The 26,982-nt window shown below is 52.0% G+C and overlaps 3 protein-coding genes across 5 annotated transcripts; 1 reads left to right on the forward strand and 2 right to left on the reverse strand.

Moving 5' to 3' along the window:
• Positions 1-1,816: 1,816 nt before the first annotated feature.
• Best2 (bestrophin 2) lies at positions 1,817-7,833 on the reverse strand. 2 transcript variants are annotated; one of them, XM_040736796.1, is made up of 10 exons: positions 7,696-7,833; positions 6,759-6,931; positions 6,570-6,664; positions 5,202-5,435; positions 4,969-5,123; positions 4,591-4,668; positions 4,113-4,265; positions 3,948-4,028; positions 3,662-3,816; positions 1,817-2,631 (listed from the first exon to the last, which is right to left on the reverse strand). In XM_040736796.1, the coding sequence occupies exons 2-10, from the start codon at positions 6,908-6,910 to the stop codon at positions 2,208-2,210; spliced, it is 1,527 nt and encodes a 508-aa protein (XP_040592730.1). In that variant the 5' UTR covers positions 6,911-6,931; positions 7,696-7,833; the 3' UTR covers positions 1,817-2,207. The 2 variants fall into 2 exon arrangements, with proteins under 2 accessions (XP_040592730.1, XP_005087382.1); XM_005087325.4 differs by lacking the exon at positions 7,696-7,833 and having other exon boundaries at positions 6,759-7,043.
• Positions 7,834-12,732: 4,899 nt separating this feature from the next.
• Positions 12,733-21,014, reverse strand: Get3 (guided entry of tail-anchored proteins factor 3, ATPase). Its single transcript, XM_040736736.1, has 7 exons — positions 20,722-21,014; positions 19,823-19,970; positions 14,697-14,845; positions 14,465-14,615; positions 13,750-13,857; positions 13,467-13,664; positions 12,733-13,068 (listed from the first exon to the last, which is right to left on the reverse strand). Exons 1-7 carry the CDS (start codon positions 20,880-20,882, stop codon positions 12,937-12,939), a joined length of 1,047 nt encoding a protein of 348 aa, XP_040592670.1. The 5' UTR covers positions 20,883-21,014; the 3' UTR covers positions 12,733-12,936.
• A 191-nt stretch (positions 21,015-21,205) lies between these two features.
• On the forward strand, positions 21,206-25,981 carry Trir (telomerase RNA component interacting RNase). Of its 2 annotated transcripts, none has more exons than XR_005873473.1 (4): positions 21,206-21,441; positions 22,183-22,818; positions 25,141-25,334; positions 25,567-25,715. XR_005873473.1 is itself a non-coding variant. In XM_005087326.4 (4 exons), the coding sequence occupies exons 2-4, from the start codon at positions 22,483-22,485 to the stop codon at positions 25,672-25,674; spliced, it is 522 nt and encodes a 173-aa protein (XP_005087383.1). In that variant the 5' UTR covers positions 21,223-21,441; positions 22,183-22,482; the 3' UTR covers positions 25,675-25,981. The 2 variants fall into 2 exon arrangements, 1 of the variants encoding a protein (XP_005087383.1); XM_005087326.4 differs by having other exon boundaries at positions 21,223-21,441; positions 25,257-25,334; positions 25,567-25,981.
• The last annotated feature ends 1,001 nt before the right edge of the window (positions 25,982-26,982 follow it).

A 26,982-nucleotide genomic window follows, 5' to 3' on the forward strand; every position in this document is an offset into this window, starting at 1 on the left:
AGAAACCCTGTCTCAGAAAAACAAAAACAAAAGAAGAAGAAGAAGGAGAAACATAGGAGCTGGGGAGACCACTCTGTTTAATTGTGTATGAACTGAGTTTGATCTCCACCAACCACAAAAACCTGATGGTTGCTGCATGTTCCTATATCCCAACCTTGAGGGGTTGAGGACAGGTCAAGCTTAAGAGCTCTCTGGCAGTCAGCCTAGTCAAAAGCAGTGAGTTTCTAGCTGGACATGGTGGTAAATGCCTTTAATCTCAGCACTTGAAGGCAGAGACAGGTGGATCTCTGAGTTCCAGGACAGCCAGAGCTACATAATAGACCTCGTTTCTTTGTTTTCTTTCTTTCTTCCTTTCTTTAAATTTTTTTTTAGGTTTTTTTTCGAGACAGGGTTTTTCTGTATTGCTTTGGAGGCTGTCCTGGAACTTGCTCTGTAGACCAGGCTGGTCTCGAACTCACAGAGATACGCCTGCCTCTGCCTCCCAAGTCCTGGGATTAAAGGTGTGTGCCACCAACGCCTGGCTAGAGCCTGTTTCCAAATCAATAAATATAAATCTTTAAAAAAGGGCCGGGCGTTGGTGGGGCACGCCTTTAATCCCAGCACTCGGGAGGCAGAGGCAGGTGGATCTCTGTGAGTTCGAGGCCAGCCTGGTCTACAGAGAGAGTTCCAGGACAGCCTCCAAAACAATACAGAGAAACCCTGTCTCGAAAAACCAAATAAATAAATAAATAAATCTTTAAAAAAGAAAAGGGGGGGGGGGTTCAGGCCTGGCTAGAGAAGGTAACTTCATTTAATAGCCAGGCAGAGATTAGCGTGTAGCCATCTAGACAGCCAGGGAAGAACAGTTCACACTGGGGCGGGTGGCTAGCATGTGCCAAGGCCTTGAGATGAGATCTTGCTTGGTGGTGTGGCTGGGATGGAGTGAGGAAGAGGAGCGTGCAGACGAGGAGAGGGGGCTCCTGGGGTCTAGTGGGCAGCAGCACTTTAGCTTTGCTAACTTGGGAGTTTGTAGGGGCTCCCTGCTGGCTCATGTTGGAGGCGGCAAAGCTGAAGGGACAAGCCCAGAACAGGGTCACTGATCTAGGGTGACGGGGCTGGAGCAGTGAGACTGGGTGACGTGGGGAGTGAGGTTAGAGCCTTTAAGGTTTGCTGCCCGGTTGTGTGGCTGAGAGCGAGGAAGGACCCCAGGGAGTATTGTTTTGGCTTTATATCCTGAAAGGACACATGTAGCCCAGATTGTGGAGCCACTGGGAGCTGATTTACGGGATTTGAGGGGAGGATTACCTTTGAAATGCTCGGGCCAAAGAGGTGATCAAGGAAAGGGTCTTTGCTAAACTTCTAAATGTCAACTCAAAAGTCAATGGCAACTCAGTTAAGACCTGGAAAGTCAAGTAGGTGTAGCAGTTCATGCCTGTGGTCCTAGCCCCGAGGAGGCTGAGGCAGTGGGATTGCTGTTGAGTTTAAGGACTATATGACAAGCTTTGAAAAATAAAAAATAAAAAGCCAGGAAGTGGTAGCAGATGTTTTTAATCCTAGCACTCATAAGGCAGAGGCAGGTGGATTTCTGAGTTTGAGGGCAGCCAGGACTATAAAGTGAGTTCCAGGACAGCCAGGGTGCACTACACAGAAACCCTGTCTTGAAAACCAAAATAACAAACAAATAAAAAATTCCCTGTGCTTGGGAGGTGGGAACAAGATCAAGAATTCAAGATCATTTTTGGCTGTATAGTGAGTTCAAGGTCACCCTGGGCTATATGAGTCTCTGTCTAAAAGAAAAAAAAATCAGTGGTGTCACACACCTTTTATCCCAGCACTTGGAAGACAGAGGCAGTTCGGTTTCTGTGAGTTCAAGGCTGGCCCGGTCTACAGAGTGAGGTCCAGGACAGGCCCCAAAGCTACAGAGAAACCCTGTGTCGAAAAACAAAACAAAAAGAAATAAAATAGGCGAGCTGGGTGCAGCGGTTAGGTGGTGGTGTGTGGGAAGCAAAGCTACTTAAAGAAATTGGGAGTAGGAAAAAAACAACAAAAAAAGCAACAGCAGCTCGGAGAATATGGACCCCTAACACCACCAGCCCCAGTGAGAGACATAGCTGATCAAAATGGGCAGGTCGACTTTGTGCAGGCCTGGCTAGCTTGTGCACACCTTAGTGGTCGCCAGCATGCCCTGTGCAGGATTGGGTGTCCGTAGGGGTCCTGGTCCCAGGGTCTCAGGCCGGACTCTCTTCCTCCTCTCCAATAGGGCTGGGCAGCCAAGGTGGCGCCGGAACTCGGGGCCCTGGAATGGGCACGGTGGTGAAAGGTTCTGCAGTCGGCCCCGGGATGGGGCCAGGCGGCTCAGGACATGTTGGGGGCTCGAGCTCTGGCTCCCGCAGGCTAGGGTCGAGCAATGGCTCTCCACAACTGCACTCAACGCCTCCGCTATCCGCCGCGCCTGCACACCCGCAGCTGGCCGCAGTGGACGCCTCTGACACGCAGCTGTTCTTCCGCCTTAACAGCGACAGGCGCCGCCCCAGCGGGCCCACGGCTCCGGCCCCCGCCGGCAGGAGGCGCTGCAGAAAGTCCCCGTGAGCCTCTCCCAGTGGGCCGTCCACGCCGTCCAGCCGCTGGAACTGCATGTCCTCTTTAGCCAGCCTGCGGGAAGGACAGGGGTCAGCACTGAGGCCTTGCTCCTTTGCGTTGATTTATTTATTACTGCGTTCTAGTTTCCTGGTGTTCTTGTTTTGTTTTTCAAGACAGGGTTTGTGTATGTAGATGTCCTAGTACTACTAGCTCTGTAGACCAGGCTGGTCTTGAACTCACAGAGATCCTCCTGTCTCTGCCTCCCGAGTGCTGGGATTAAAGGCGTGAGCTACCACGGTCTGGTTTTGTGGTATTAGCTTAGTTGTTGTTTTATTGTTTAGTAAAGGGAAAGATTAGGGACAAGAGAGGATTCCCAGGGGAGGTTCCAAAGGACGAATGCTCATATGCTCATATTCTCTGTCTGTCTGTCTGTCTGTCTGTCTGTCTGTCTGTCTCTGTCTCTGTGTGTGTGTGTGTGTGTTTACTGTTGTTTGTTTTGACAAAGTCTCACTATGTAGCTCTAACTGACCTGAAATTCACTGTGCAATCCAGAGTGGCCTCAAACTTGGTGAAGGAACCTCTCTGCCTGTCTCCCCTGTCCTGGGACTGGCTACAGATGTGTGCCACTAAATCCATGTCTGCCTGTCTGCCTGCCTGCCTGCCTGCCTGCCTGTCTGTCTGTCTGTCTACCGCTGTTTAGCGGTGTTTGAGGTGGAAGTTAGGACCTCATGCCGGGCTTTTCAGGATCCACAAAGCGGATCCGAGGCACCTGAGATTTACCTAGCTCCGCCCACATCTTTGTGTCACTCTGAAAGATTTAGCCATATCCTCTGGTGCTACAACCTCAGACGTGGCCCCGTCTTGTCTCTAACAGTCTTTGGATCTGCTCCCAGTCTTTCCATCCCAGTCACAGCCCCAAACTTGATCTTGCTACATACCTGAACTCCTGGTCCCCTTGACTCCACCTCCCTGGAGTTCCTGGATTACGCCACCTTTCTGGGTCAAATTGCCTAGTTTGGTTACCGGAGGCCCCCTTCCCCTGCTGACCCAAGACCCTTCTGGTCCTGCAGAGCCCTAAGCCATGCCCACCGCGCTCGCTCACGCTATGTCAAAGGTGGAGCCCTGGAAGGAGGGCTGCTGCAGCAGGAAAGCGGTGGCCGCCGTGTAGGGCGCGCGAGCCTCGGCCGCGTCCCAATATAGATCTTTCTCCAGCACAGCCAAGTCGTCGTACATCTCGTCCACGGCTAGCATCGACACCTGAGGATGTGGACACGCAGGGTGGGTGGGTGGAGCCCTCGTGGTGTACGACCAAAGAGAGAAGGGTGAGGCCCGGGGGAGTCTGGGACCACTTAGGGAAACGCCCGTGGCCACCAGGAGGAGACTCTGACCTGGAAGTTGCGGTCTATTAGAAAGTTGGTCTCAAAGTCGTCGTCGTCCTCTCCGAAAGGGTTGATGAGCTGCTCGGCTACCTGGGTGCAGAGAAGAGAGACAGATGGAGCTAGGACCATCTCTCACGACCCACTCTTCCGTTCCGCCCCCCGGACCCCACCCACCTTAAGCCAGCCAGCATAGAAGAAGAACTGCAGTAAGGTGAAGATGGGAACGCACAGGTCCAAGGTGTGGTCTTTGTAGCCCTGTGCAGGGTCGAGGAACTGACGGCCGATGAGGCAAGCCAGGAAGTAGCTGTACACTGCGATAGTCACGACCTGGGGGCCAGGCAAATGAGAACGAGGTCACTTCCGACACCCCCACCCCTGCTCCATGTGCCTCGGGGAGTCGGGGAACGATCAGGGCCAGCAGTGAACTTCAGGGTGACTGAGTTTTGGCTGACTTTCATTCCCTACACTCTTTATAACTGAGAAATGATCTCCCTATGTAGCCAAGCCTCTTTTCAGACTCTGGGTCCTCCTGCTCAGCTCACTGAATGCTGGGAGTAAGTACACGTGCGTGCCATTGTGACTGACCTCCATTTTCCCTTAAGAGGAAGAGGGTCTTCTAGGCTGAGTGTAAACGGAGGCACGGAGAAGTTACCTGGGTGTAGACGAGGGGTATGCTAATCCAGTCGTAGTGAAACAGCATCCCACATTTGCTCCGAAACACATTCAGCTCCTACGGGCAGAGGTGGGTCATGAACGGGTTGAACACTGAATTCATGCGGAGATTAAGCAGGAGTACCCGGATAGAGAGGGGTCAAACGTCCGGGATTGGGCGGGCGTTTCCAGGAGCTACAGCGTATTTGGCTGTGCTGTGCAGCCGGCTGGGGGTGCCGCTCACTACGGGGAAATGAGTGCACTGGTGAGGATGTTAGGATCACGGACTTGCGGGAGGTGCGGCGTCGGCCGCCCTCGGCCCACTCCGAAGGGCACAGTTTTCTGTTATTCTATGAGAATACCTTCCTCTCAGGCCCACCTCCAGCAGCAGCTTAAGGGCGCTGTTGTCGCGGATGCGCCCCTCTCGCCGCGCCTGCGCCGCCAGGCTAGAGAACCACACGCAGGGCACCCAGTACTTGTTGTAGGATGAGTTCAAGTTCTCGAACTTCTTGCGCTCCTCGCGGGTCATAAATCCTGGAGGGAGGGGTGTGATCCGAGGTTACTCTCACCGCTCTCCTGTCGGGCCCTGCCATCCTCTGGCCAAAGACTCACCAGCCTCGACCACGTGGTCTACGGTGGGGAACCGCTTGAAGACTGCCGTGCTGACCGAACGAAGGATCAGCACCGCCGAGAGCCCTGCGTAGCGCATCAGAGTGCGTCGATAGAGGCGGCCTCGGTCGTCGCGCCCGTGCACCGTGCCGACCACCGCGCACATGAGGGCATCCGGCAGAGGCATGCATAGGTACTGGTTCCACCAGCGATGCACCACCAGAGTCACGTAGAAGCCTGGGGGCGAGCCGGAGATGGAAGCTCAGCGGGGACTCCGGGGGCCAAGAGTTTGGGAGCCCAAGTCTTGGAATTGGGATGACATAGGGTTTGCATCAAAGACTCCTCGAAAAGGCTGGTCGCCATGATCACACGTGCCGTCTGGCCTAAGGCCATGGGTATTCAAAAAACGGCCACCCTGAAGTCGAAGAGGTTGGAGCGGGCTGGGGTACCCTGGGATGGGGGACTGTATCCTGTATCCCAGTATGGAAGTGGAAACCCAGGTCCCATATTAGGGGCATGAAGGAACATGTTCCTCTGGCCCCAGGGAACTGGGCTTGAGGTATCTGGGTTGGAAGCCAGGTGAGGACGCTGGTGTGTGGAGGTGGAATGTACACCAGGGACATGGAGGTAGATTTACCACAACGGCCACTTGTAGTCCCTGAACCCTGGTTTTGGAAGTTTAGCTCTCAGCCTGAGTTGCATAGGGAGTTTCAGGCCAGTCAAGGCCCGGTCTCAAACAAACAACACACGCATAGAAAGAAAGAGTAGCCGGGCGTTGGTGGCGCACGCCTTTACTCCCAGCACTCGGGAGGCAGAGGCAGGCGGATCTCTGTGAGTTCGAGGCCAGCCTGGTCTACAGAGCGAGTTCCAGGACAGCCTCCAAAGCCACAGAGAACCCCTGTGTCGAAAAACCAAAAAAAAAAAAAAAAAAAAAAAGAAAGAAAGAAAGAAAGAAAGAAAGAAAGAAAGAAAGAAAGAAAGAGTTTGACCCCATGTGAGAGGGAGACCTGGGCAGGCTGGTCCTCCCATCCATGTGATGGGAGGGTCACATGACCCTGTGGGGCCAGGGGCCAGGCTGGATTTGAATGGAGTCGTGTTTCATCCCTAGAGGGAAGGGTCTCAGAATATGTGGGAGGATAGGAATCAGAGTGTACTGTAACCAATGTCTCAGGAGGGCATCCTCAAGGTGTGTCTCAGGATGCAGGGTCATATGGGCATCCTCAAGGTGTGGATTCAGAGGTGGGACGCCCTGGAGGTCAGATTTGAATGAGGCGCCTTAGAAGGGCAGGAATAGGGGGTCACTAAGTAGCATGGATGGAAAACAGATTTCTCCCTTAGGTAGGAGTAGGACACTCAGGGGCGCGATCTCACCAAGCACGAAGGAGACAGGGATGAGGCTGGCATACTGGTCGCAGTACATGACGAGCTTCTCGAAGTAGCGCTTCTGCTCTTCTGCCAGTAAGAAGCTGCGGGGCAGGGAATGCAGTGGCTACGGGTCTCTCCTCCACTCCCAATCCCTTCCTTTCGGCGCAGATGCCCAGACCCCACTCCAGGTCTCACCGATAGGCGGCGCTCAGAGCCATGTAGAGCCCCAGGAAACACAACAGCTCTCGCCACAGGAGTTTGTAGATGCTTCCGCGCCACAGCAGCAGCAGCTGCGAGAAGCCACCGAAGCGGGCATTCGCCACTCGGGCTGTGTAGGTGACAGTCATCGCTGTGCCGGACCAGTGTGGCTAATGGAGAAGAGGGTTAGCCTGGCCGCCGGCTGTGAGCCCAGGAAAAAAGGCTGCGAGGAGACAATCCTGGGAATTTCAGTTGCAGGTGCCAGCAGACACACCGCACTGTCCTCCCAGCACGAGGGCTAGGGCTGTCCCCACCCGCCCCAGGTCCTGGCTCTCTCCCCAGTTTCCTCCTCCCGGTCTTGCTCTCTCCTCCCCTAGGCTGCTGGTCCAAGCCTCTTGGGTTTTTAGTTAGGTCTCCCACCTCCTAAACTCTTGGATGAATCTAGTCCATTTTTGAATTGCCCCCCACGCCCCCTCACCCACATCCCTTTCACCTGTACAATGCTCAACCTCCTGGACCTCCTGAGTCCTCAGTTTCTAAATTCTCAGAACTTCAACAACCCCCGCCCCAACTTACTGCCCATTCTCCCAACCTTGGTTCTCTTGCTCCACTCCCTTGAGCCTACAGTCTGCCCTAGCAGACTCCGAGTCTGGGGTTACTGTACCCCTCATATTCAGAACTGCTCTGAATGGAGTCTTTAAGGCTCTAGATCCTCATATGTCCCACAGCCTCCCCATCTCCGATAGATTCCAGCTCACTCTGACCCCCACTTAATCCTCCGGCTCTGGCCCTTCCTTTTACCCCAGACCCTCCCCTGCCTCCCTTTCTTGTTGCCCCTCCTAGCCCTCCCCCCCCGGCACCGTGTCCCCCAGGAGTCCTGCCCAAAGCCTGCCAGTGTAGGGCCCCTTATTCTCCCAGGCTTGGTCATTCTCACCTGTGTTGAAGGTGGCAGTACAGGGACAGCCAAGGACAGAGACTGAGTGGGAGGGTGTCTTCAGTGTTGGGTGGGGTTGAAGCCAGACTCTGTGCGGGACGGGACAGCCTCTCCCAGGTCCATTCTCTCTAGCTGAGCGACAGCCTCAGAACTTTGTTTGGAGAAGGTATGCCAGTTTGTCTCCTGGGCAGGGGGGGTGGGGTTGGGTGGGGTGGTGTGTGTGTGGTAGGTCTGCCCTGTACTGTCTTGTCTCCCTTCCTAGTAGGGAAAAGGAACCTACAGCTGGAAGAGAGGGGAGAGGCTCCCTCCTACACACACACACACACACACACAGCCAGCAAGACTGGGTCGCCGTTTGGTTGCCTGTGATCACCAGCTGCAGTGTAGACCCAGGCACACATTTAGCTTCCCCTAACACAGTTTTACTTAAGCCATCATGGCAAGCCACACTGTCACACGGAGACTTACAAGGTCAGCCAGGTACGTCGCCAGCTAAGCCAGGAGGACTGTCCTGAGTTCCAGGCTAGTCTGGGCTATCGGGTGAGACTGGGTCTCAGAAGGCCAATAGTGGGGCTGAAGAGATGACTCAGTGCTTAAGAGTGTACACTGCTCTTGTTGAGTTTGTCCCCGGCCACACTCTGGCAGCTCACAACCACCTGTGACTCCAGCCCCACGGGATCCAAGGACACCTGTACTCAGGTGCACATATTGTTAGTATTCAGGCGTCTGTACTGACCTGTCTTGGGGTCCTGACAGGATGTGTCCTCAGCTGCAGCCACTAAGAGCATCTCCTGTGCACATTCACTACGTTCCCTTTTAAAAGGTAGGTCTTGTCCACCTCTCATCTCCTCTCTCTCTGTCTCTCTGTCTCTCCCTCTCTCTGTCTCTCCCTCTCTCCCCCTCTCTCTCTCTCTCTGTCTCTCTGTCTCTCTCCCTCCCTCTCTCTCTCCCTCCCTCTCTGTCTCTCTCTGCCTCTCTGCCTGTCCCTCACCCTCTCTCTGCCTCTCTTTTCTGCTGTTCTTGTCTCCAGAGGCCAGTTTCTCCTCTCCCCATTCCTTTAATTAAAACAAAAACAAAAACAAAAACCCTCTGTCGCATAGTGTCTTTCTCTCACACACTGGTTTTTAAGTTACAACACATGTCCCCACACAGGCATAGACACTATACACATAATTGAAAGAGCAGGACTGGAGTTATGGCTCAGGGGTTAAGAGCTCATACTGCTCTCACAGAATTTGGTACCAAGCATCCACATTTTTGCTTACAACTGTCTTTACCCCCAGTTCCAGGGGTCCTGATGCTCTCATTTTGCCTACTTGGACACTAAGTACTTATGGAGTGTATCTTTGTACATGCAGGCAAAACACCCAATATAAACAGCCTGGCAGTGTTGGTGTATGCCTTTAATCCCAGAATTTGGGAGGCAGAGGGAGATGGATCTGAGTTCAAGGCCAGCCTGGTCTAGAATCTGGTCACATAGTGAGTTCCAGGACAGCCAGGACTACATAGAGAAACACTATCTCAAGAAAAAAAAAAAAAAAGGAAGTTACCCCTTTAATTCCAGCACTAGAGAGGCAGAGGCAGGCAGAATATGTGAGTTTGAGAACAGCCTGGTTTGCAGATCTACGTAGAGAGTTCCAGACCCTTTCCCCACCAAAAATGTATAAAGGTGCATCTCTATAATCCTAGCATTCTTTGGGAGGCAGAGGCATGAGGATCACCAACCTGGGCTACATAGTGAATTTGAAGCAAACCTCAGTTTGCTACATGGTAGGATTCTGTATAAAGAGTAATCCTGGCATGGGAGGAGGGGGAGTGGAGAGAGTGGGAGGGAAGGAGAGAGGTGGAGGGAAGGAGAGAGGGGGATTTGGGATTGGAATGTAAAAAATAAATTAACAAAAAATAATGCTGAGCCGGGCGTTGGTGGCGCACGCCTTTAATCCCAGCACTCGGGAGGCAGAGGCAGGCGGATCTCTGTGAGTTCGAGGCCAGCCTGGTCTACAGAGTGAGTTCCAGGACAGCCAGGGGAATACAATAAAATCCTGCCTCCAAAAAATAAAACTCAAAACAAACAAAAATGTCACGACATGAGTTTAACCCCTGAAACCTGTATAAAGTGAAGCAACTCCACAAAGCTGCCCTCAGACGCCCCCAACACACACACACACACACACACACACACACACACACACACACACACACACACACACACACCATGTTTCATGACTGGTCTGAAGTCACCAAGGCACATACAGCCTCACCCTCTTTCCCTCCTTACAGCAAGTGGCTGTAAGGCCAGTGAAACCCGGAAGCAGCCAGCTCTCAGCTCACGGACTCACTCTAGCTGCTGTGAACAGTCTTATAGGAAGGCAGAAGTAGCAGGCCAGGGGCCTGCCTTCCTGTAAGCTCTCATCATATGACAAGGACTCAGGAGAGCACACAGCCACCCAAGCCTTCCCATCCACAGCCACAGACTTTCAGTTTGAAGTCACATGAGAAGTGTGGGAAGACCTCCCTCAACGCAGTGGAATACAATCCTAGGGTCAGAGCAGGTCTTTGGTGGGTCCTGACTGTAGGTAGCTTAATGGCAGAAGACTTGCTAAGCATTTGTGAAACCCTAGGTTCCATTCCTAGCATGGCAGGGGATGACAATAGGGAACTTTCCTTATCGTTCTCATCAACTCAAACCCCAGTGACATTAATGCATTTGTACATTAATATATTTAGGCAGGCACAGTGGCATATACCCATAATCCCAGCATTTTAGAGGCTAAGCATTCAAGGACAATCTAAGTTATACAGACAGGCCCTGTCTAAAATTTAAAAAAAAAAAAAAGCCTCATCTCAATGCTTCCTTTATGTGCTGTGTACAGAAACACCTAGACATATACCCGGTTCTCATACTCAATGTCCTGAACAGATAACCAGAGACATAAATCCTTGTCCCTACATTTGGCTCTGATTCGAAACAGATGTCCTCTCTTCAGGGACACACCAACAGGTGGGCCACTCCCAGCTTGGTACAAAGGACACTCCCACTGCCACCCCCAACTTCAAGTAAGTCTACAGATCCATGGGTCTGAGAGGGGCAGAGGCTCAGGGGACGGGCTCTCTGAGGTCCCCATGAGTTCCTTGGTATCCACCTGTTCAGCAGCAGAAGCGGGAATGGCCCAGTGCAGCCCACTGGGAGGCCCATCTGGCCAGGACACAGTGTTCCCAGGCTGGCAGATGTCTGCCCCACCTGGGTAAATTAGGAACCAGCTTGGGCTGGCCACCGTTGGACCCATATCTCCGCTGTCCAGCTGCCCAGCAGCCTATAAACTCCAGCAGCGATAGCTGGCTGGGGTGACACTGTGGGACCTGGGAACTGGACAGGCTGTTCTTTGCCAGACCGCCCTGCCTCCCGCAGCTCATCCCTTCTCTAGCACACGTTCCCACACAAGTCCCGACCCCCAGCTGGTCTGGAGGGCAGGTTGCCTGGTTCAATGGCCTCTCACTGCTGAGGGCTGAGCCGGGTGCCGGAGGAAAACCTGTGGCAGTACGGGAGACGGTTCCTGTTGTCTCCACCAGCCTAACGGGCAAACCACATCTCTGACGATACAAACGGTTAGGATCTGAACCCAAGCAATATGGGCTTGGAGTCTGTGGTCCTTTTTCCCTACGGCTGCTTCCATTTTGTTTACTTTTGTCATTCCAACGTGCCCATACCAGCTTGTACACACCCGGAGTCCAGCAGAAGGACAAGTCTAGGCTCATGATTAGGTTCCCCTCGCATGCATTCCCCGGCACGCCTAGACCCTGGGTGTACCAGGAACACTTCTGAGTCATGTATGTCTTCCAACACCCCTTGTCCCCTCACACCAAGCAATTGTGGCTTGGAACTTGAAAACACACAAAAGTCATGTTTTATTCCCAGTCTCTCAGGTGTCCATTTCAGGGCTGTTCAGCAGGTGTAGAGGGAAGGCAGGGGACATGGGTCTGCCTTGGGAAGCCTTCTCTGAACCAGCCTGAAGGAAAACCCAGCATCTTCTGCCTCCTGCCAGTCCTCATCAGTCCCACCCCAGGAGGGGCTGAAAGCATCTCAGGAAGGCAGGAACTAGGGGTGTGTATGCAGATCCTTAATCCCCAGTCTGGCAGGCCCAGCCTCTGCCTAGGGCGCCCACTAATTCCCAAACTAAACAGCAGGTGGTGTTGGGCTCATTGCCTGCTTAATCCTTTCCCTACTAGCCTGGGGCTGGCCATGGGGCCTAAAGATTCCCACACGCTGTTTTTTTTTTTTTTTTTTTTCTCAAGAGACAGGGTTTCTCTGTATTGTTTTGGAGGCTGTCCTGACTGGTTTCGAACAGAGATCCGTCTGCCTCTGCCTCCCGAGTGCTGGGATTAAAGGCGTGCACCACCAACGCCCGGCCCTTTTTGGTTTTTTTTTTTTTTTGGTTTTTCGAGACAGGGTTTCTCTGTGGCTTTGGAGGCTGTCCTGGAACTCGCTCTGTAGACCAGGCTGGTCTCGAACTCAGAGATCCCCTTTTTGGTTTTTTTTGAGACAGGGTTTCACCTGTTTAACAGCCCTGGCTGTTCTGGAACTCACTTTGTAAACCAGGCTGGCCTCAAACTCACAGAGATCCACCTGCCTCTGCCTCTTGGGATTAAAGACCTGTACCAATACACCTGGCATGTTTTTTTTTTTTTCGAGATAGGGTTTCTCTGTGGCTTTGGAGGCTGTCCTGGAACTCGCTCTGTAGACCAGGCTGGCCTCAAACTCACAGAGATCCGCCTGCCTCTGCCTCCCGAGTGCTGGAATTAAAGGCGTGCCCCACCAACGCCCGGCTCTGGCATGAGTTTTTAAGGAAGGGAGTTTTGCAGCCCTAGAAAGGGTTGCTCTTTACCCAAGACAGCTTCTTTCCACGGCTGCTACCACAAGCACGTCACCCCAGGTTTGCCAGGTATGGATCCCTGCGAGAGGGAGACGACTTTTTGCAGTGTACAATCTATGTGGCTGTACACAGCGCTTACCTACCCATGCCTCCATTAACAAACAGCTGTTTAAGATTATTTTATTGAGGAGTGTGAGGCAGGGAGAGGTGGGGGGTGTTGCAGCCTCCCCAGGCCCCACCAGGGGGAACAGATCCCCTCCCAACTTCCCACCTCCTAAATGGCTCCCCCGTACCATGGGGGACTTTGTGCAAACTCTGCCCCAGGAGAAAGAAGGGGTGTCAGTGGCAGCAGCTGGGGTGAGTGGTGGTGCTATTGGGTGCTGGGGGGCTTGTAGGGCTCCAGGAGCAGGGCAGAGAAGGTGTTGACCTTGTCGGCTCCCCGAACCTCGTGGGGTAACAGTGGCAGCTTCACAATGTGAAAGTCTTCATACAGGTCTTCCATCTGTAACCAGGTTAGAGAGCAGAAAGCAGAGATTAAGGGCAGAAGGGGCTTACAAGGGGCGGGGGAGGGGCAGGTCTTGCTATGTAAGTGGGAGTGGGGCCAGCAAGTCCAGGGCTGGCCTAGGTGTCATGCTTCCCAGTCCAGTCCAGTCTCAGTTGAGATACAGAAAGCCCAGGACAGGGAAGAGGGTAGGTCATCAGGGGTGCAGAGGTCAGACAGGACTGGGGGGCATGGCTCTGCAGAATAGAATTACTAAGCACGTAAAAAGGCTCAAGTAGTATCCTCAGCAAGATCAAAATGCACACATGCATGCACAGGTGTACACACACACACACACACACACACACATATGCGAGCGCGCCAGCACTCTACTGGCTGGGCTGGGCAGGTGGGCACACCTGGTCCAGGTATTTGGCCTGGATCTTGTGACGAGCTTCACACATCTTGCAGGGTTTTTCAGGGTCAGGGAAGACGAGCTGGTTGACGATGATGTTGTGGGTGTCAATCTTGCACTTAGCCAGCTCCTGGATCAGCCGCTCCGTCTCATACAAGGACAAGAACTCGGCGATGCACACACAGATGAAGGTCGTCTGTTCCTGTGGGGCACAAGGCAAGAGCAAGGGGAGGAGTCGGCTACTCCATCCTCATGGGGCTCTCACTACCTGCTGGGTCACAACTCACAGGGTCCTTGAACTGCTCGCTAACGGATCGGATGACAGGCAACGTCTCTTCTAGCTTGGAGGCCAGCTGGTCAGCATTCATGTCCCCCAGGCCCAGCATGTTGCACATCTGTGGGGACGAGAGGACAGGTTTGCCACCTTTCTGGGCCCATCAAGGGTTCCTGAATACTGCAGCGTCCCCACTAAAGGTGTGGGTCCTGGGGCCAACTCCTGGGGTAAGTCTGTGTAATTTTAGCTCCACTTTGTGGGCAAACATGGCCAAGATATCTGACCTCTTGAAGTCTCAGTTTTTCTATCTCCATACCTTACCTCCAAGAGCTGTTGTGCTATGTGAGCTGTCATGTTTCATTACAGATTGGTGGTAGACACTAAATAGACACCCAGCAGACACTACTATCTGAGACTGGAGGAAGGTACATGCATGCTCCAGAGGTAGACACGGGAGTGGGGACAAGTGCCACAGTACTGACAACCCACAGAACCATTCTTAGACCCTCCATTTATTTTTTAAATGTCTATGCTGTTGAAGTGACACTGAAGTTGACAGAGAAGGAAAGGAGACCCAGAGAGGTAGAGACATCTACTTGAGGTCACACAGCAGGTGAGATGTGAAGGAGGCGGTCCACCTCACAGGGAGGAGACGGGACCACGCCTCTTGCTTTGCCACGTGGAGCATGGCTCGGTAAGACACTGACAGAGGTGTGTGTGGCACCTGCCTGTGAGATGAAGGGGCTGATCTGGTTCTTGATTTGCATGAGGCGGCCCAGGCCCCGCTCCACGATGGTGGGGAAGTTCAGGAGTCTGAGTGTGTGTCCGGTGGGTGCTGTGTCGAATACTACCACTGAGAAATTCATGCCTTTCACCAGCCTGAGGGGAGATGAGGGTCAGGCTCACACCAGAGGCCCTCCCAGAGCAGGCAAGCAATCCCCCAACCCCTCCCAGGCTGACCTCATGACCTCGGCATAGCTCATGGCCTCATCGATGCCAGGGAAGGCGCTCATGGCCTCCTGCATCATCTTCTTGCCCATGCTCAGCATGTTGTCTTCCTCGAAGAACTCATCAGGGAGCTCTGCCACGCCCAAGCTGGGGTCTATCTCCTGGGGGCGGAGGGGACCAGACTCAGGCTGCTGCCATGACAGACTCCCAGAGGGAGCCGCAACTCCCAGGTGCAGGCCAGCGGAAGCCTGTGTAGGGCTCCAACCACATAGGATCCTGGGTCTGTCCCATTAATAGTTCAACCTTCACAATCAAGTAAGAAATTGCAAAATGGGACTAGGGGAGGCCCCAAAGATAAGCTGAAACCCAAGCCCATTACAGGAATTTGCACTGCTGTCTGCCACCCAAAATTTGCCTTCCCAAAGTACAACTACAGCTAGCTCCAACTATTTTCAGATCATGTCTCTAATATGGGTGTTGGCTGTCCTGGAACTCACTCTGTAGACCAGGCTGGCCTTTCGCTCACAGAGATCCGCCTGCCTCTGCATCTCGAGTGCTGGGATTAAAGGTGTGCACCACCAAAGCCTTGCTGATTCTTCAAAATCACTATGTAGCAGAGGGTGGCCTTTCTCAACCTCCTGAATGCTGGGATTACAGGTGTTTTCCACGAGGCTTGGCTAGCAGGCGTGCCAAGCTCCAGTTACTCTCTGCAGCTCATTCTGATCTTTCCTCTCCCTCTTGGTCAGTATTTTTTGGGGGGGTGGGGTGCTTCAGATGGAATCAAGGGCTAAAGATACAGGCTAGGCCAATGCTCCTATCAAGTAATGCCTTCAGCCACTCACTGGGAGATTTTTTTTTTTCCAGACAGAGAGAATTTCTCTGTGTAACAGTCCTGCTGTCCTGGAACTCGCTTTGTAGACCAGGCTGGCCTCGAACTTACTGAGATCCACCTGCTCCTGCCTTCCAAGTGCTGGGATTTAAGGTGTGTGCCACCACCACCTGGCCCACTGGGAGATTCTAAGCAGGGGCTTTACCACTGAGCAATTCCCAAGCCTCTTAAAGGTAGCTTCTAGCTGGACACTCCACCCCATGGTCCCAGCCTCTGTCTGGTCCATTTTAGACAGGAGCTCTATTACTGAGATAGAGCCCCAGCGTTGGTCTGCTCCCTTTCCCAGTCTAGGCTACATGGTAGCTCCTGCCAACTCTCCTACTTTGCTGTTGACAGGCTCCCCACTCTGCTCTTCCCTAGCTGTTTGGTATTGCTGCTTTGGGGGCAAAAATACACCTCATCAGTCATACCTGATGCTTGAGAAGCCACACAATTCTGCCTACTACCCGACCCCTCATCAAATGTCTCCTGACTCACTCACTGTGGAAGCCCCTGGCTGGGCCTGGTAGGATAGACTTGTAATACCAAGTATTCGGCAGAGTGAGGGAGAAAGGTTTCAAGATCTGCCAGTGCCGCAGAGTCAGCTAATATTGGCTGTAAACTTAGTGAGACCTAGTTTGAAAATAGCAACAGCTGGGTGTTGGTGGCGCATGCCTTTAATCCCAGCACTCAGGAGGCAGAGGCAGGCGGATCTCTGTGAGTTCGAGGCCAGCCTGGTCTACAGAGTGAGTTCCAGGACAGCCTCCAAAACAGTACAGAGAAACCCTGTCTCGAAAAACAAAAAAACAAAAAAACAAAATAACAAAAAAAAAAAAAAAAGGAAAATAGCAACAAATCAAAAGCACATACAAAACCATAATGGGTCATTGAGAGAAGGCTCAGCACGTAAAAAAAAAAAATGCTCCATGAGCTTGAAGACCTGAGTTCTACCATGGAATCTGCTGCAGGGAGAGGAACAGAAACACTCAGTCACACATGCAGTAATAACAGAGGAGAAAAGGTAAAAAGGGCTGGCGAGTTCAGAGATGAATCTGGCCTACTATGCACCAGGTTCTGGAAAAAAAAATTAAAAAGAAAAGATGAGATGTCACTGTTATTTTTTTTCCCTCCCTTGGGACAGGGTTTCCCTGTGTAGCCCTGGCTGTCCTGGAACTTGCTCTGTAGAGCAGGCTGACCTTGAACTCACAGAGATCCACCTGCTTCTGCCTCCTGAGTGCTGGGATTAAAGGCGTGAGCTACCATTGCCCAGCCAAAATGTCACTGGTTTTAACACCTCACCTGTCACAGAAAGCATCCCAGTCCCACATACTTCCTTCTGCTTTTTTCCCCTGGCAGAGCCTAAGCCCTGGCTCTGTGTGCTGGACAGAGCTCACCTTTCTTTTTATTTATTTGTTACACATACAGTGTTTTTCCAGAAGAGGGCACCAGATTGAATTGTAGATGGTTGTGAGCCACCATGTGGTTGCTGGGAATTGAACTCAGGACCTCTGGAAGAGCAGTCAGTGCTCTTAACCTCTGAGCCATCTCTCCAGTCCCCAGAGCTCATCTTTCAAGAACTATTCCCACCACATTATTTCTTTCTCTACTCTGGCAAGTTCTAGCAACAATCAAATATGCCCTACCACCGTCTTTCTCAGTCAAGCCCTTCAAAGCCAGGTGTGGTGCTGTGACCCTGTAGACTAGGTTGCTCTGAAGCTGAGGCAGGAGAGCTGCTTGAGTTTAGGAGCTCAAGGCTAGCCTAGACAGCATAGTTGAAACTCTGTCTCAACAACTCTCTTTCTCTCCTGTGAGGTTCCTATTTCTCAACTCCCATGATGCCGGTTACTATTTCCTCATTAAAGGAAAACCAAGCAATCTTAGACACCCAAGAGATGGCTCAGAGGTTAGTACTGGCTGCTGTTCCAGGGGACCCAGGTTCAATTCCCAGCAACCATATGGAGGTTCACCACCATTTATAAATCCAGGGGATAATCCAACACCCTCTTCTGGAACTGAGGGTAATGCATCCACTTGGTGTATAGTCATACACGTAGACATAGCATACATCAATGCACATAAAAAAATGAAGCAAAACCAATCAATTTTTGGCAGGCACAATGACACATACCAGTCACCCCAGCACTTTGGAAGAGGAGGATCAGAAGTTTAAGGTCATCCTCAGCTACATATCAAATTTGAGGCCACACTAGACTACATGAGACTGTCTCAAAAAAACAGAATAGTGAGGATTGGAGAGATTCATTAGTGCTTAAAGGCATTTGCTGCTCTTGCAGGGAACTTAGGTTTGATTCCCAGCACCCTTATCAGACATCTCACAACTACTTATATCTTTAGTTTCAGGGGATATGAAGTCTTCATGCCTCTCCAAGCACTGCATGCAAGTAACCCATGCCACACACATCACAGGCAAAAAAAAAAAAAAAAAAAAAAAGATGACCTTGTGGATAAAGCAATTGTGCTACTGTGGAGACTAAAATCTGGATCTCCAGAACCCATGTAAAGGTGGGCATGGTAACATGATTCTATAATCCTGGGACTGCTATGTTGAGATAAGAAGTGGAGAAGCCCTGGTAACTCTCAGGTCACCTAGCCTAGTAAACAAAAGAGGCTCTGTCTCTCCCAGCACTCGGGAGGCAGAGGCAGGTGGATCTCTGTGAGTTCGAGGCCAGCCTGGTCTACAAGAGCTAGTTCCAGGACAGCCTCCAAAGCCACAGAGAAACCCTGTCTCGAAAAACCAAAAAAAAAAAAAAAAAAAAAAAAAAGAGGCTCTGTCTCACACAAGGTAGAAGAGCAAACATCAATATCTGCAGATGCCCTCTGACCTCTATAGTGGCACATGGGCATATGCATACACACACACATACAGAGGGAGAGAGAGAGAGAGAGAGAGAGAGGAGAGAGATTGAGATTGAAGTGGACAGACCAAATTCAGATATGACCTAAGTAAATCCCTAGCCTTCTTGTTACTCTTCCTGACATCATCCTTGATTGCAATCCAATTCCCATATGACAGCCGGATATGGATTTCTTTGTTTTGTTTTTTCACACAGGGTTTCTCTGTGTGGCCCTGGCTGTCCTGGAACGCACTCTGTAGACCAGGCTGGCCTCTGTCTCCCGAGTGCTGGGCTTTAAGGTGTGTGCCACCATGGCCAGCTCTTTTCAGAGTATGAACCTGAGAGCTGGGATGCAGTTGAGCACTGGCCTAGCAGGCTGGACGCCCTGGGCTTCATTTCAAGCAGCAGCACAACAGCACAACAACAACAAAACATGAGTCCTGCAGGAGAGATGCAGGAGAACGTGCACTGCTCTGAGCACCTCACTCACATAGGGGTGGGAGTTCATAATTGCCTGTAACTTCAGCTCAAGGGAGACCTCATATCTTTGGTCTCTGCACATGTAACTAAAAATAAAGTTAATCTTTAACAGAATAGCTTTCTTTCTTTTTTTGTTTTGGTTTTTTGAGACAGGGTTTCTCTGTGGCTTTGGAGGCTGTCCTGGAACTCGCTTGGTAGTCCAGGCTGGTCTCGAACTCACAGAGATCCGCCTGCCTCTGCCTCCCAGTGCTGGGATTAAAGGCATACACCACCAACGCCCGGCCAGAATAGCTTTCTTAATAATTATAAAAAAAGAGCCTCCTGCCGGGCGGTGGTGGCGCACGCCTTTAATCCCAGCACTCGGGAGGCAGAGGCAGGTGGATCTCTGTGAGTCCGAGGCTAGCCTGGTCTACAAAGTGAGTTCCAGGACAGCCTCCAAAGCCACAGAGAAACCCTGTCTCGAAAAACCAAAAAAAAAAAAAAAAAAAAAAAAAAAAGAGCCTCCTATCAAACTAAGACTGAGAGCCAAACTGCTTACTCAGCTGGCAAAACCCCAGTGTTCACCTCTGACAGGGCTTTCTCCTTTCCATTCCCTCCCTCTTGCTTGCTGGGCTCCGTTTGGTCACCTTTCTCCCTGTTCCTTAACCGGTTCCTTCCCACACGTCCCTCTGGGGGCCTGGGACACAGCAGAGCTGAGTGTGTAGACTATGATAGCCTGGAGGCTGCTGGTAGGTAAGCTCCAGAGGGCTTTACGGTTGGAGCTCAGTGGTTACGAGCACAGGCAGAGCTGCCCCTCCTGAGGGTCTGGGCTCAATCCTAGCACCCAGATGGTGGCTCACAACCATCTGCAACTCCAGTTCCAGGGGATTTGATACTCTCTTCTGGCCTGCATGGGTATCAGGCATGCACCTGTCATTAGGTCCCAGCTTCCTTACCATAGCAAAGAGGTTGTCATAGCCTTTGACCTTGGTAGGCACCTTGGAGAACTTCTGATCAAAAGCGTCTGAGATGTTGTGGGCTGGGTCTGTGGAAATGATTAGAACACTCTCACGTCCTTTAGATAGCTGGACCGCCAGGCTGCAGCTGCACAAAGATGGGAAGACAAGCAGTGAGGAGCCCACTTTGGTAGTGGGGTTTATAGCAGGAAACGCAAGGTCGGGCCAGAGAGACCTGGATCAGAGGGGCCTTAAGAGCAAAGTACGGGTCCCCTCGAGATCGTGCTTTGATACCTGCAGCGATCACCATCTGACCCTTCCATCCGGATTGGATTGGCGTGCCGTGTCCAGTTGACTGGTTCGGGCTGTCCCAGTGCCTGCTTCTGCTTTTGGGGCATGCAGTGGCACGGTCCAGCTGTCCAACCAGCACAGACTGCCCTCCCTCCCTCCCTCCACTTGCTCAGGGACAACAATGTAATTCACCTCTCAATGGACTGAGGCACTGTAGTTATGTGCCTTTCACACCCCCTTCTACTCTTTCCCGCGCTGGGCATCAAACGGAAGGTTCGTCATACTGTAACAGCTTCCACTGATGTCCCTCCCTCTACTCTGAACTTCCCGAGGGGTTCCGTCCAGCCGACCTCGGTATTGAAATGCTCCTCTGCACACCCCACGCGCTGGATTCACAAGCCCCAAAGAGGGGTAATCCAACTCAGGGCGCCAGGCTTGCATCTAGGAGGTATCTTCGGCAAGCTGCAGTAACTTCCTGAGAGTACAACTCCGAAGAGCCCCTCTCGGCTCGCTTTGCCCGGCTCGGGATGAAAAAGCCGGTCCCCGTCCTCCCCTTCGTCCGGTGGTACATCCCACCCGTCTTCTTGGCCCCACCAGAGCCTCCTTACCTGCAGGTGGTCTTACCCACGCCACCCTTGCCGCCGACGAAGATCCACTTAAGGCTGCGCTGCTCGATGATATTGCTAAGCGTGGGTTCCAGCGGCTCCACGTCAGGAGCATCCTCGAACTCGTCTGCTTCAACCCCCCACCCGGCCACCCCTGCCGCCATCTTGGAGCCGGCTCACGTGATCAAGCGGAACGCACCACGTCCTAAACAACTACAGGGGACATGAGTCTGCCACATCCCCGTGGAGGCTGGAAGTCTGGTTTCTTTTCCCCCTGCATTGACGTTTAGGGACAACGGACGCTACATTCTCCCGCTTTATGCGTCGAGGGCTCGCCCTGGTGAACTTTGGTCTGTACTTTTCTAAGAGTTCCCCCGTCTCGTGAGCGTCTTGGTGTGACCCCAGCATTGCCCTCCACCGATTGGACCCTAAGTCTTGCGGTACTCTTTTCATTGGCTATCTTGTCTCACTTCCACTAGTCACGCTCAAGTCCCTGCCGGCGTCAGCCAGTCTCTCCTTAGCAACCAGCCAAACATCCTGTCTAAGCTCTTTGAACAAAGTTACAGCGGAGGTGTCTCCTGCTTCGCGTCTACAGGGCTCCGTCTCCTCATTGTCATTTCCCTCTCACTTTGTTTTGGACCCCAACATCTCTTTGTGCCCGCCAGTTACTAAGTTGGTTGTGAGCCACCTGACTCCTGCCGCAAACCAACCACGAACGAAATGGTTAGTAGGGTCGCTAAAAGGGCTAAGAAGACTCCATCTGTGGTAAGAGTATGCAGACCTTTGTCCTGTGTGCCCGGAATACACATGCTGGGCAGGAGTGCCGTTTGTAGCAGTCGTCCTTGCCGAGAGAACTTTAATTTCCGAAACTCTTGTTGCGCTTGGCGCTCTGCTCACCCCCGATCCCCCGTGTACCCGTGTGTGCACCAAGTTCAGCAAAATGCTGTTCGAATTGAATGCCTGTCCTCGGGAAGGAATACAAGGGTTCTTAGTCCCTTGGTGCAGAACATAGCTCAGAACATTAAGTCTTAAGACAAGGATCAGGCTAGAAATATCTTCGGCTTCATCTGAGTGCTCAACTTCTAAAACGCTACTACTCCTCAGACAGGGCGTCTAGCTGCACGCAGCCAGCAGTACCCTTGTTTAAGGGTAAGAGAGTGAATTCCGAGACAGATGCCCCATCTAGAGAAGCTTCCATTTCTTTTTTTTTTTTTCCGAGACAGGGTTTCTCTGTATTGTTTTGGAGGCTGTCCTGGAACTAGCTTTGTAGACCAGGCTGGCCTCGAACTCACAGAGATCCGCCTGCCTCTGCCTCCCGAGTGCTGGGATTAAAGGCGTGCGCCACCAACGCCCGGCAGAAGCTTCCATTTCTAACAGGAGATTCCTAGACCTAGCTAGAGGCCGCGCAAATTCCCAAGAGTCAGCTGGGCACACAGTCCCCAGACAAGATCCTTTCCATTACAGAGTTCTGGTGGCTGACTACGATAGTGCTCTCTTCGAGGAAGCTTCTCCGTCTGGCAGGATTAGGAAAATCCGAGGAGCAGAAGGAAAGGAACCCGGCTTTTAGGCTCCACCCACTGACCGTGAGGTCAGAGCGCCTTTGCCCCACGCAGGCCCCGCCTGCCCCATGCAGGCCCCGCCCGCCCCGCGTTGGCTTCTGGGATCTCTTCCCAGCATGCAGTGCTCCAGACGAAGCCAGTTCCGCGCCAAGCGCGCGGTCTGAGATCCTTTCCCGAAGTCCCTTGCGCGGCACCTGGCGACAAAATGGCTGCCCGAGGGAGACGGGCGGAGCCTCCGAGTCGGGAGGCGCCCGGCCCAGCGGGCGGCGGCAGGAGCCGATGGGCTGAGTCGGGGCCGGGAACGTCACCCGAGAGCGGGGACGACGAGGTGTCGGGCTCAAGTCCGGTGTCCGGCGGTGTGAACTTGTTCGCCAACGACGGCAGCTTCCTGGAGCTGTTCAAGCGGAAGATGGAGGAGGAGCAGCGACAGCGGCAGGAGGAGCCACCCCCGGGCCCGCAGCGACCCGACCCATCGGCCTCCGCCGCGGCGGGCCCAGGGAATCCGAAGAGGAAGGGCGGCCCAGGCCCCACGCTCAGCTTCGTAAGGAGCCGCGGGGGTGGGGGCGGGCGCCGGGGCCCGTGTTGGCAGGGGGAGTCGGGCCCGGGAAGGGGCGTCATGGTCCAATCAGTCCTCCGCCGGGATGCCCCGACGGTCCCGGTCGTTTGCTGAGAATGTCGAACCTGGATTCCGGACGAGAGGTGTTTCTGGGAGGCAGTGGGAACCCGCAGATCTTAACTCGCGGGACCTGGGAACCGGGAAATTGCACTGGAAGCAGCACTCTGGGGGATAGGAGACTCTAGATCCTAGGATTCCTGTTTGATTTGTACCCAGACTTTGATTAGTGGGTACCGAGACACAATTTGGGGAAAAGGAGAGGACTTTTGAATCTGCTGCATTCGTTAGACTCAGAGCACGGAGCGTAGCCGGGCGTGGTGGCACACGCCTCGCAATAGCAGCACTCCGGATTCAAGAAGATTGAGCACTGGAAAGCGAGATCCTGTCCTAATTAAACAGAACCAACCAACAAGAAAAAGCAGACCACTGACTTTGTTGCCTTAGGAAGATCAATTGATTACTTTCTGTGTCATTTAACTGTTGTCCGTTAATTGAGCACCTTACCTTGTGCTGGGTACTCAGTGGTGAATTTGACAGAAAAGATCGCTGGTTCTTGGAGCCTGGGTTGCCTACCGTTTTTCTGTAGTTCTAATAATTGGCGTAATTTCACCTTTTGATGTGAGTATTCCATAGAAAAGTCAGTAGAGACTCTTACAGAAAGAACTAAACCAGTGATTCTCTATTGGGGACAAGTCTCCTTACCCTCGTGTATTTGGTAAAGTCTGTAGACATTTTGGGTGTTAAAACTCTGAGAGGAGATGCTAGTGACATCCATGGGTAGGTACAAGGATGCTGTTCAATATCCTACAGTGCATGGAATAACAAAGAATGACCTAGCTGAAAATGTCAAGAGTACAAGGTTGAGGAGCTCTGGGTTAAATAAATTGGATATATAATTTTTGTTAGTTTTGAGGTGTTAAGAGGTCCTGTAGTGAGGAGGGAGAAATTTTGGTTTGAGGATAATATTGTGGGTGAAATCCTGGATCCAGCTCTGTGGTTTGGGGCAAGGCTTAAGTTTCTTTAGCTCTTAGAAGGGTACGTGAGCCAGACAAGGCAGCACATACGGGTAATCAGTCCTAGCACTGTGGAGGTTGAGACAGGAGGATTGCAGAATTTGAATTCAGCCAAGGTTATCTGGCAGTAACTTGTTTTTTAAAAATACCGAAAAGGGTATGTCTGAGTGGCTGGGTACAGTAGTGTGTTCATATAATCTCAGTTACTCTGAGGCTAGAGGATCTTAAGAATAGAATGCATTCAGAGCCAGCCTGAGCAACTTAGTGAGACCTGTCTCTAAATAAAAACAAGAGGTCTGGACATTTAGTTCAGTAGTAGAGAGCTTCAAGTGCTTGAGAGCCTAGATTGCTTCTGCAGTGCCACACAAGAAGTGGTGATTGGGGAGGGGACAGTCCCGCTGACTGACGTCTAATTGAAGCTGAGTACAGGATGGTGTCTTAGAGGCCCTCAGTTAGGGGAGAAGATGGGTTACCAGGGTTCCCATCTGTTCCTAGATGAAGTAGAAAGAGACAGGACTAAGATCCATGTGACATTTAAGAGTAGAGGCTGAAATCTTTTCCAGGAATGGGATCAGTAATAGAGTTACTGTTATTTTCATTTGTTCATGAGTAGCCACGATAGTTACACCTCTTAAAAAAGCTAGGCCAGCTGGGTGGGGGTGATGCACGCTTTTAATCCCAGCATGGGAGGCAGAGCAGGCGGATCTTTGTGAGTGCAAGGCCAGCCTGGTCTACAGAGTGAGTTCCAGGACAGCCAGAACTGTTTTAAGAGAAACCTTGTCTTCGAAAAACAAACAACAACAACAACAACAACAAAAAACCAAGGCAGGGGATTTGTGGTTCAGGATGCTCCCACTGGCTTCGCCCCATTTTATCCTGAGTATTGCTCTCTTGTTGCAGCCAGTCCATCCCTTCCAGAGACTTGTCTTTATCTCTAAAGGTTATTATCTTTCAAATAATGTAACTGAATGTTAGAGGAGATAACATGGACCCAGCACTCTGTGATTATATAAGCTTCAGTATATAGTGATGCTCGATAAAGGTATTGCCACCTATGTGATCCCTGCCAGGACAGGGCCAGGCCTGGACAGAAAGAGTGAGGGCATAGCCAGTCTCCAGCAAGGTGAGCTCTTCTCTGGCCCCTGGGAGGGTAGCCTGGGGCCCAGGACTGTCTGGGCATGGCAGCCCAGGGCAGGCGCTGAGTCCAGTGTGCTCCTCTCTGATTGCTGCGCAGGTCGGCCGGCTGGAGGAGCTGGGCGAGGCGTCGCTAGGAAGGTGTAGTGGGCCTCAGCACCGCCAAGGGCGGGCCCGGCTCCTGTAACCCTTGCAGTCTTGTGTCCCTTCACCCAGGTGGGCAAGCGCAGAGGCGGGAACAAACTAGCCCTCAAGACGGGAATAGTAGCCAAGAAGCAGAAGACGGAGGATGAGGTGAGTGGGCTGCTAGGGTGCCACCCTAACTGCTTTTTCCTTCCAGACTCTGCCCAGTGGTCAAGCTCTGTTTGGATGGGGGGGCCTGGTAGGGTGGGAGGTCCCCCCAACCTGCTTCTGCCTTAGGGTGACATTGGGAATGGGTTAGTTGTCTCATGGCATTCCTGACTCATGTCCCCAACCTCTTGGACATCTATCTTCCAACCGTTCCTCCCCTCCTCCCATCCCACAGGTATTAACAAGTAAAGGTGACGCATGGGCCAAGTACATGGCAGAAGTGAAAAAGTACAAAGCCCACCAGTGCGGTGACGATGATAAAACTCGGCCCCTGGTGAAATGACCCCTTCCCAGGTGCTCATTACCTGGACTCTCTGCGATGTACATAACTATTTAATGTGGTAATGGCAGCGGCCTTCCTGGAGGACTGATACACAGAAGGAAACCGAGGCGCTTCCCATGGCCGCACACCATTCTCCAGGACTCTTTTTTACCTTGAGCACTTGCCTCCTGAGACTTACTAGACCAGTGGTTTACTGTCCCCTGGCTTCCCACCACCTCACTTTCTCTGGCTCTGTCTGTCTCTTCTTGCTGTCTCTCTCCTTTTAGCAGTCACTTCTAAGAAGTAAAGAACCTGATTTAGTGCTGGAGTTGTGTGCTGGTTTGTCATTGCGATCTCAAAGCTAAGACTGCTCACTAGTGGCTACCATACCTACCAGTGCGGAGTGGACCCTTTGTGAAGGCCGAAGGGAGGGTTCTGTAGGCAGGAGCACGTGCTGCCTACAAGATCTCTGCCTTCCCTCCCTCCTTAGTAACTGTGGCACTTAAAGTCCTGGCTTCTTTGTGTTTGTTTTGTTTTGAGACAGTCTCTTATGTGCACGGGTATGTCTCCTTCCAAGTCTCCTCACAAACCTCAGTTTAGCTGTGACTTGGGTTGTACTAAAGTGTGACTGTATTTGCCTCGTGCACATAAGGCGCTTTTCAGTTTTCAGATTCCACGTTTGTGTAGTTCACTAGTCTTACGTTTTGGTTAATACAAAGCTGCTTTTTTAATTTATTCTCTAGATACTGGCCAAGCACTTATTGTAAGCCAAGGTTGTTCTGGACTCCAGGGACCAGAGCATGAATCGGCTGACAGTCTCCCTGTCCTCATAGGAGACAGCGGGAAGAAAAAGGCCAAGGAAGGCTTTTTGGGTGGTGACTACTAACAAGGATAGGATAGAAACTTGTGGGGAAGGATATCTGTTTTAGGCCACTTTTTATATTTCTGGTTGTGAACCTAGCCTTTTAATGGCTGCGGCATCTCTCCAGTCATTATGTCACTGTTTTAGAAGTTTTTTTTCCTTTTTTTTTAAAAATGTATTTCCTTTTTTTGTTTTTGTTTTTTTCCAGACAGGGTTTCTTCGTGTAGCTTTGGAGCCTGTCCTGGAATTTGCTCTGTAAACCAGGTCTCAAACTGGTCTTGAACTCAGAGATCTGCCTGCCTCTGTCTCCTGAGTGCTGGGAATGCATTTACTTTTGCTTGCATGTATGTCTGTGTACCACATGCATGCCTGGTACCTGTGGAGGCCAGAATAGAGCATCAGATCCTCTGGAACTAGAGTTACAGTTGGTTGTGGGCTGCTGTATAGTTGCTAGGAACTCGACCTGG

Source organism: Mesocricetus auratus, unplaced genomic scaffold (assembly GCF_017639785.1).
Source record: "Mesocricetus auratus isolate SY011 unplaced genomic scaffold, BCM_Maur_2.0 Super-Scaffold_100081, whole genome shotgun sequence".
Taxonomy (NCBI): domain Eukaryota; kingdom Metazoa; phylum Chordata; class Mammalia; order Rodentia; family Cricetidae; genus Mesocricetus; species Mesocricetus auratus.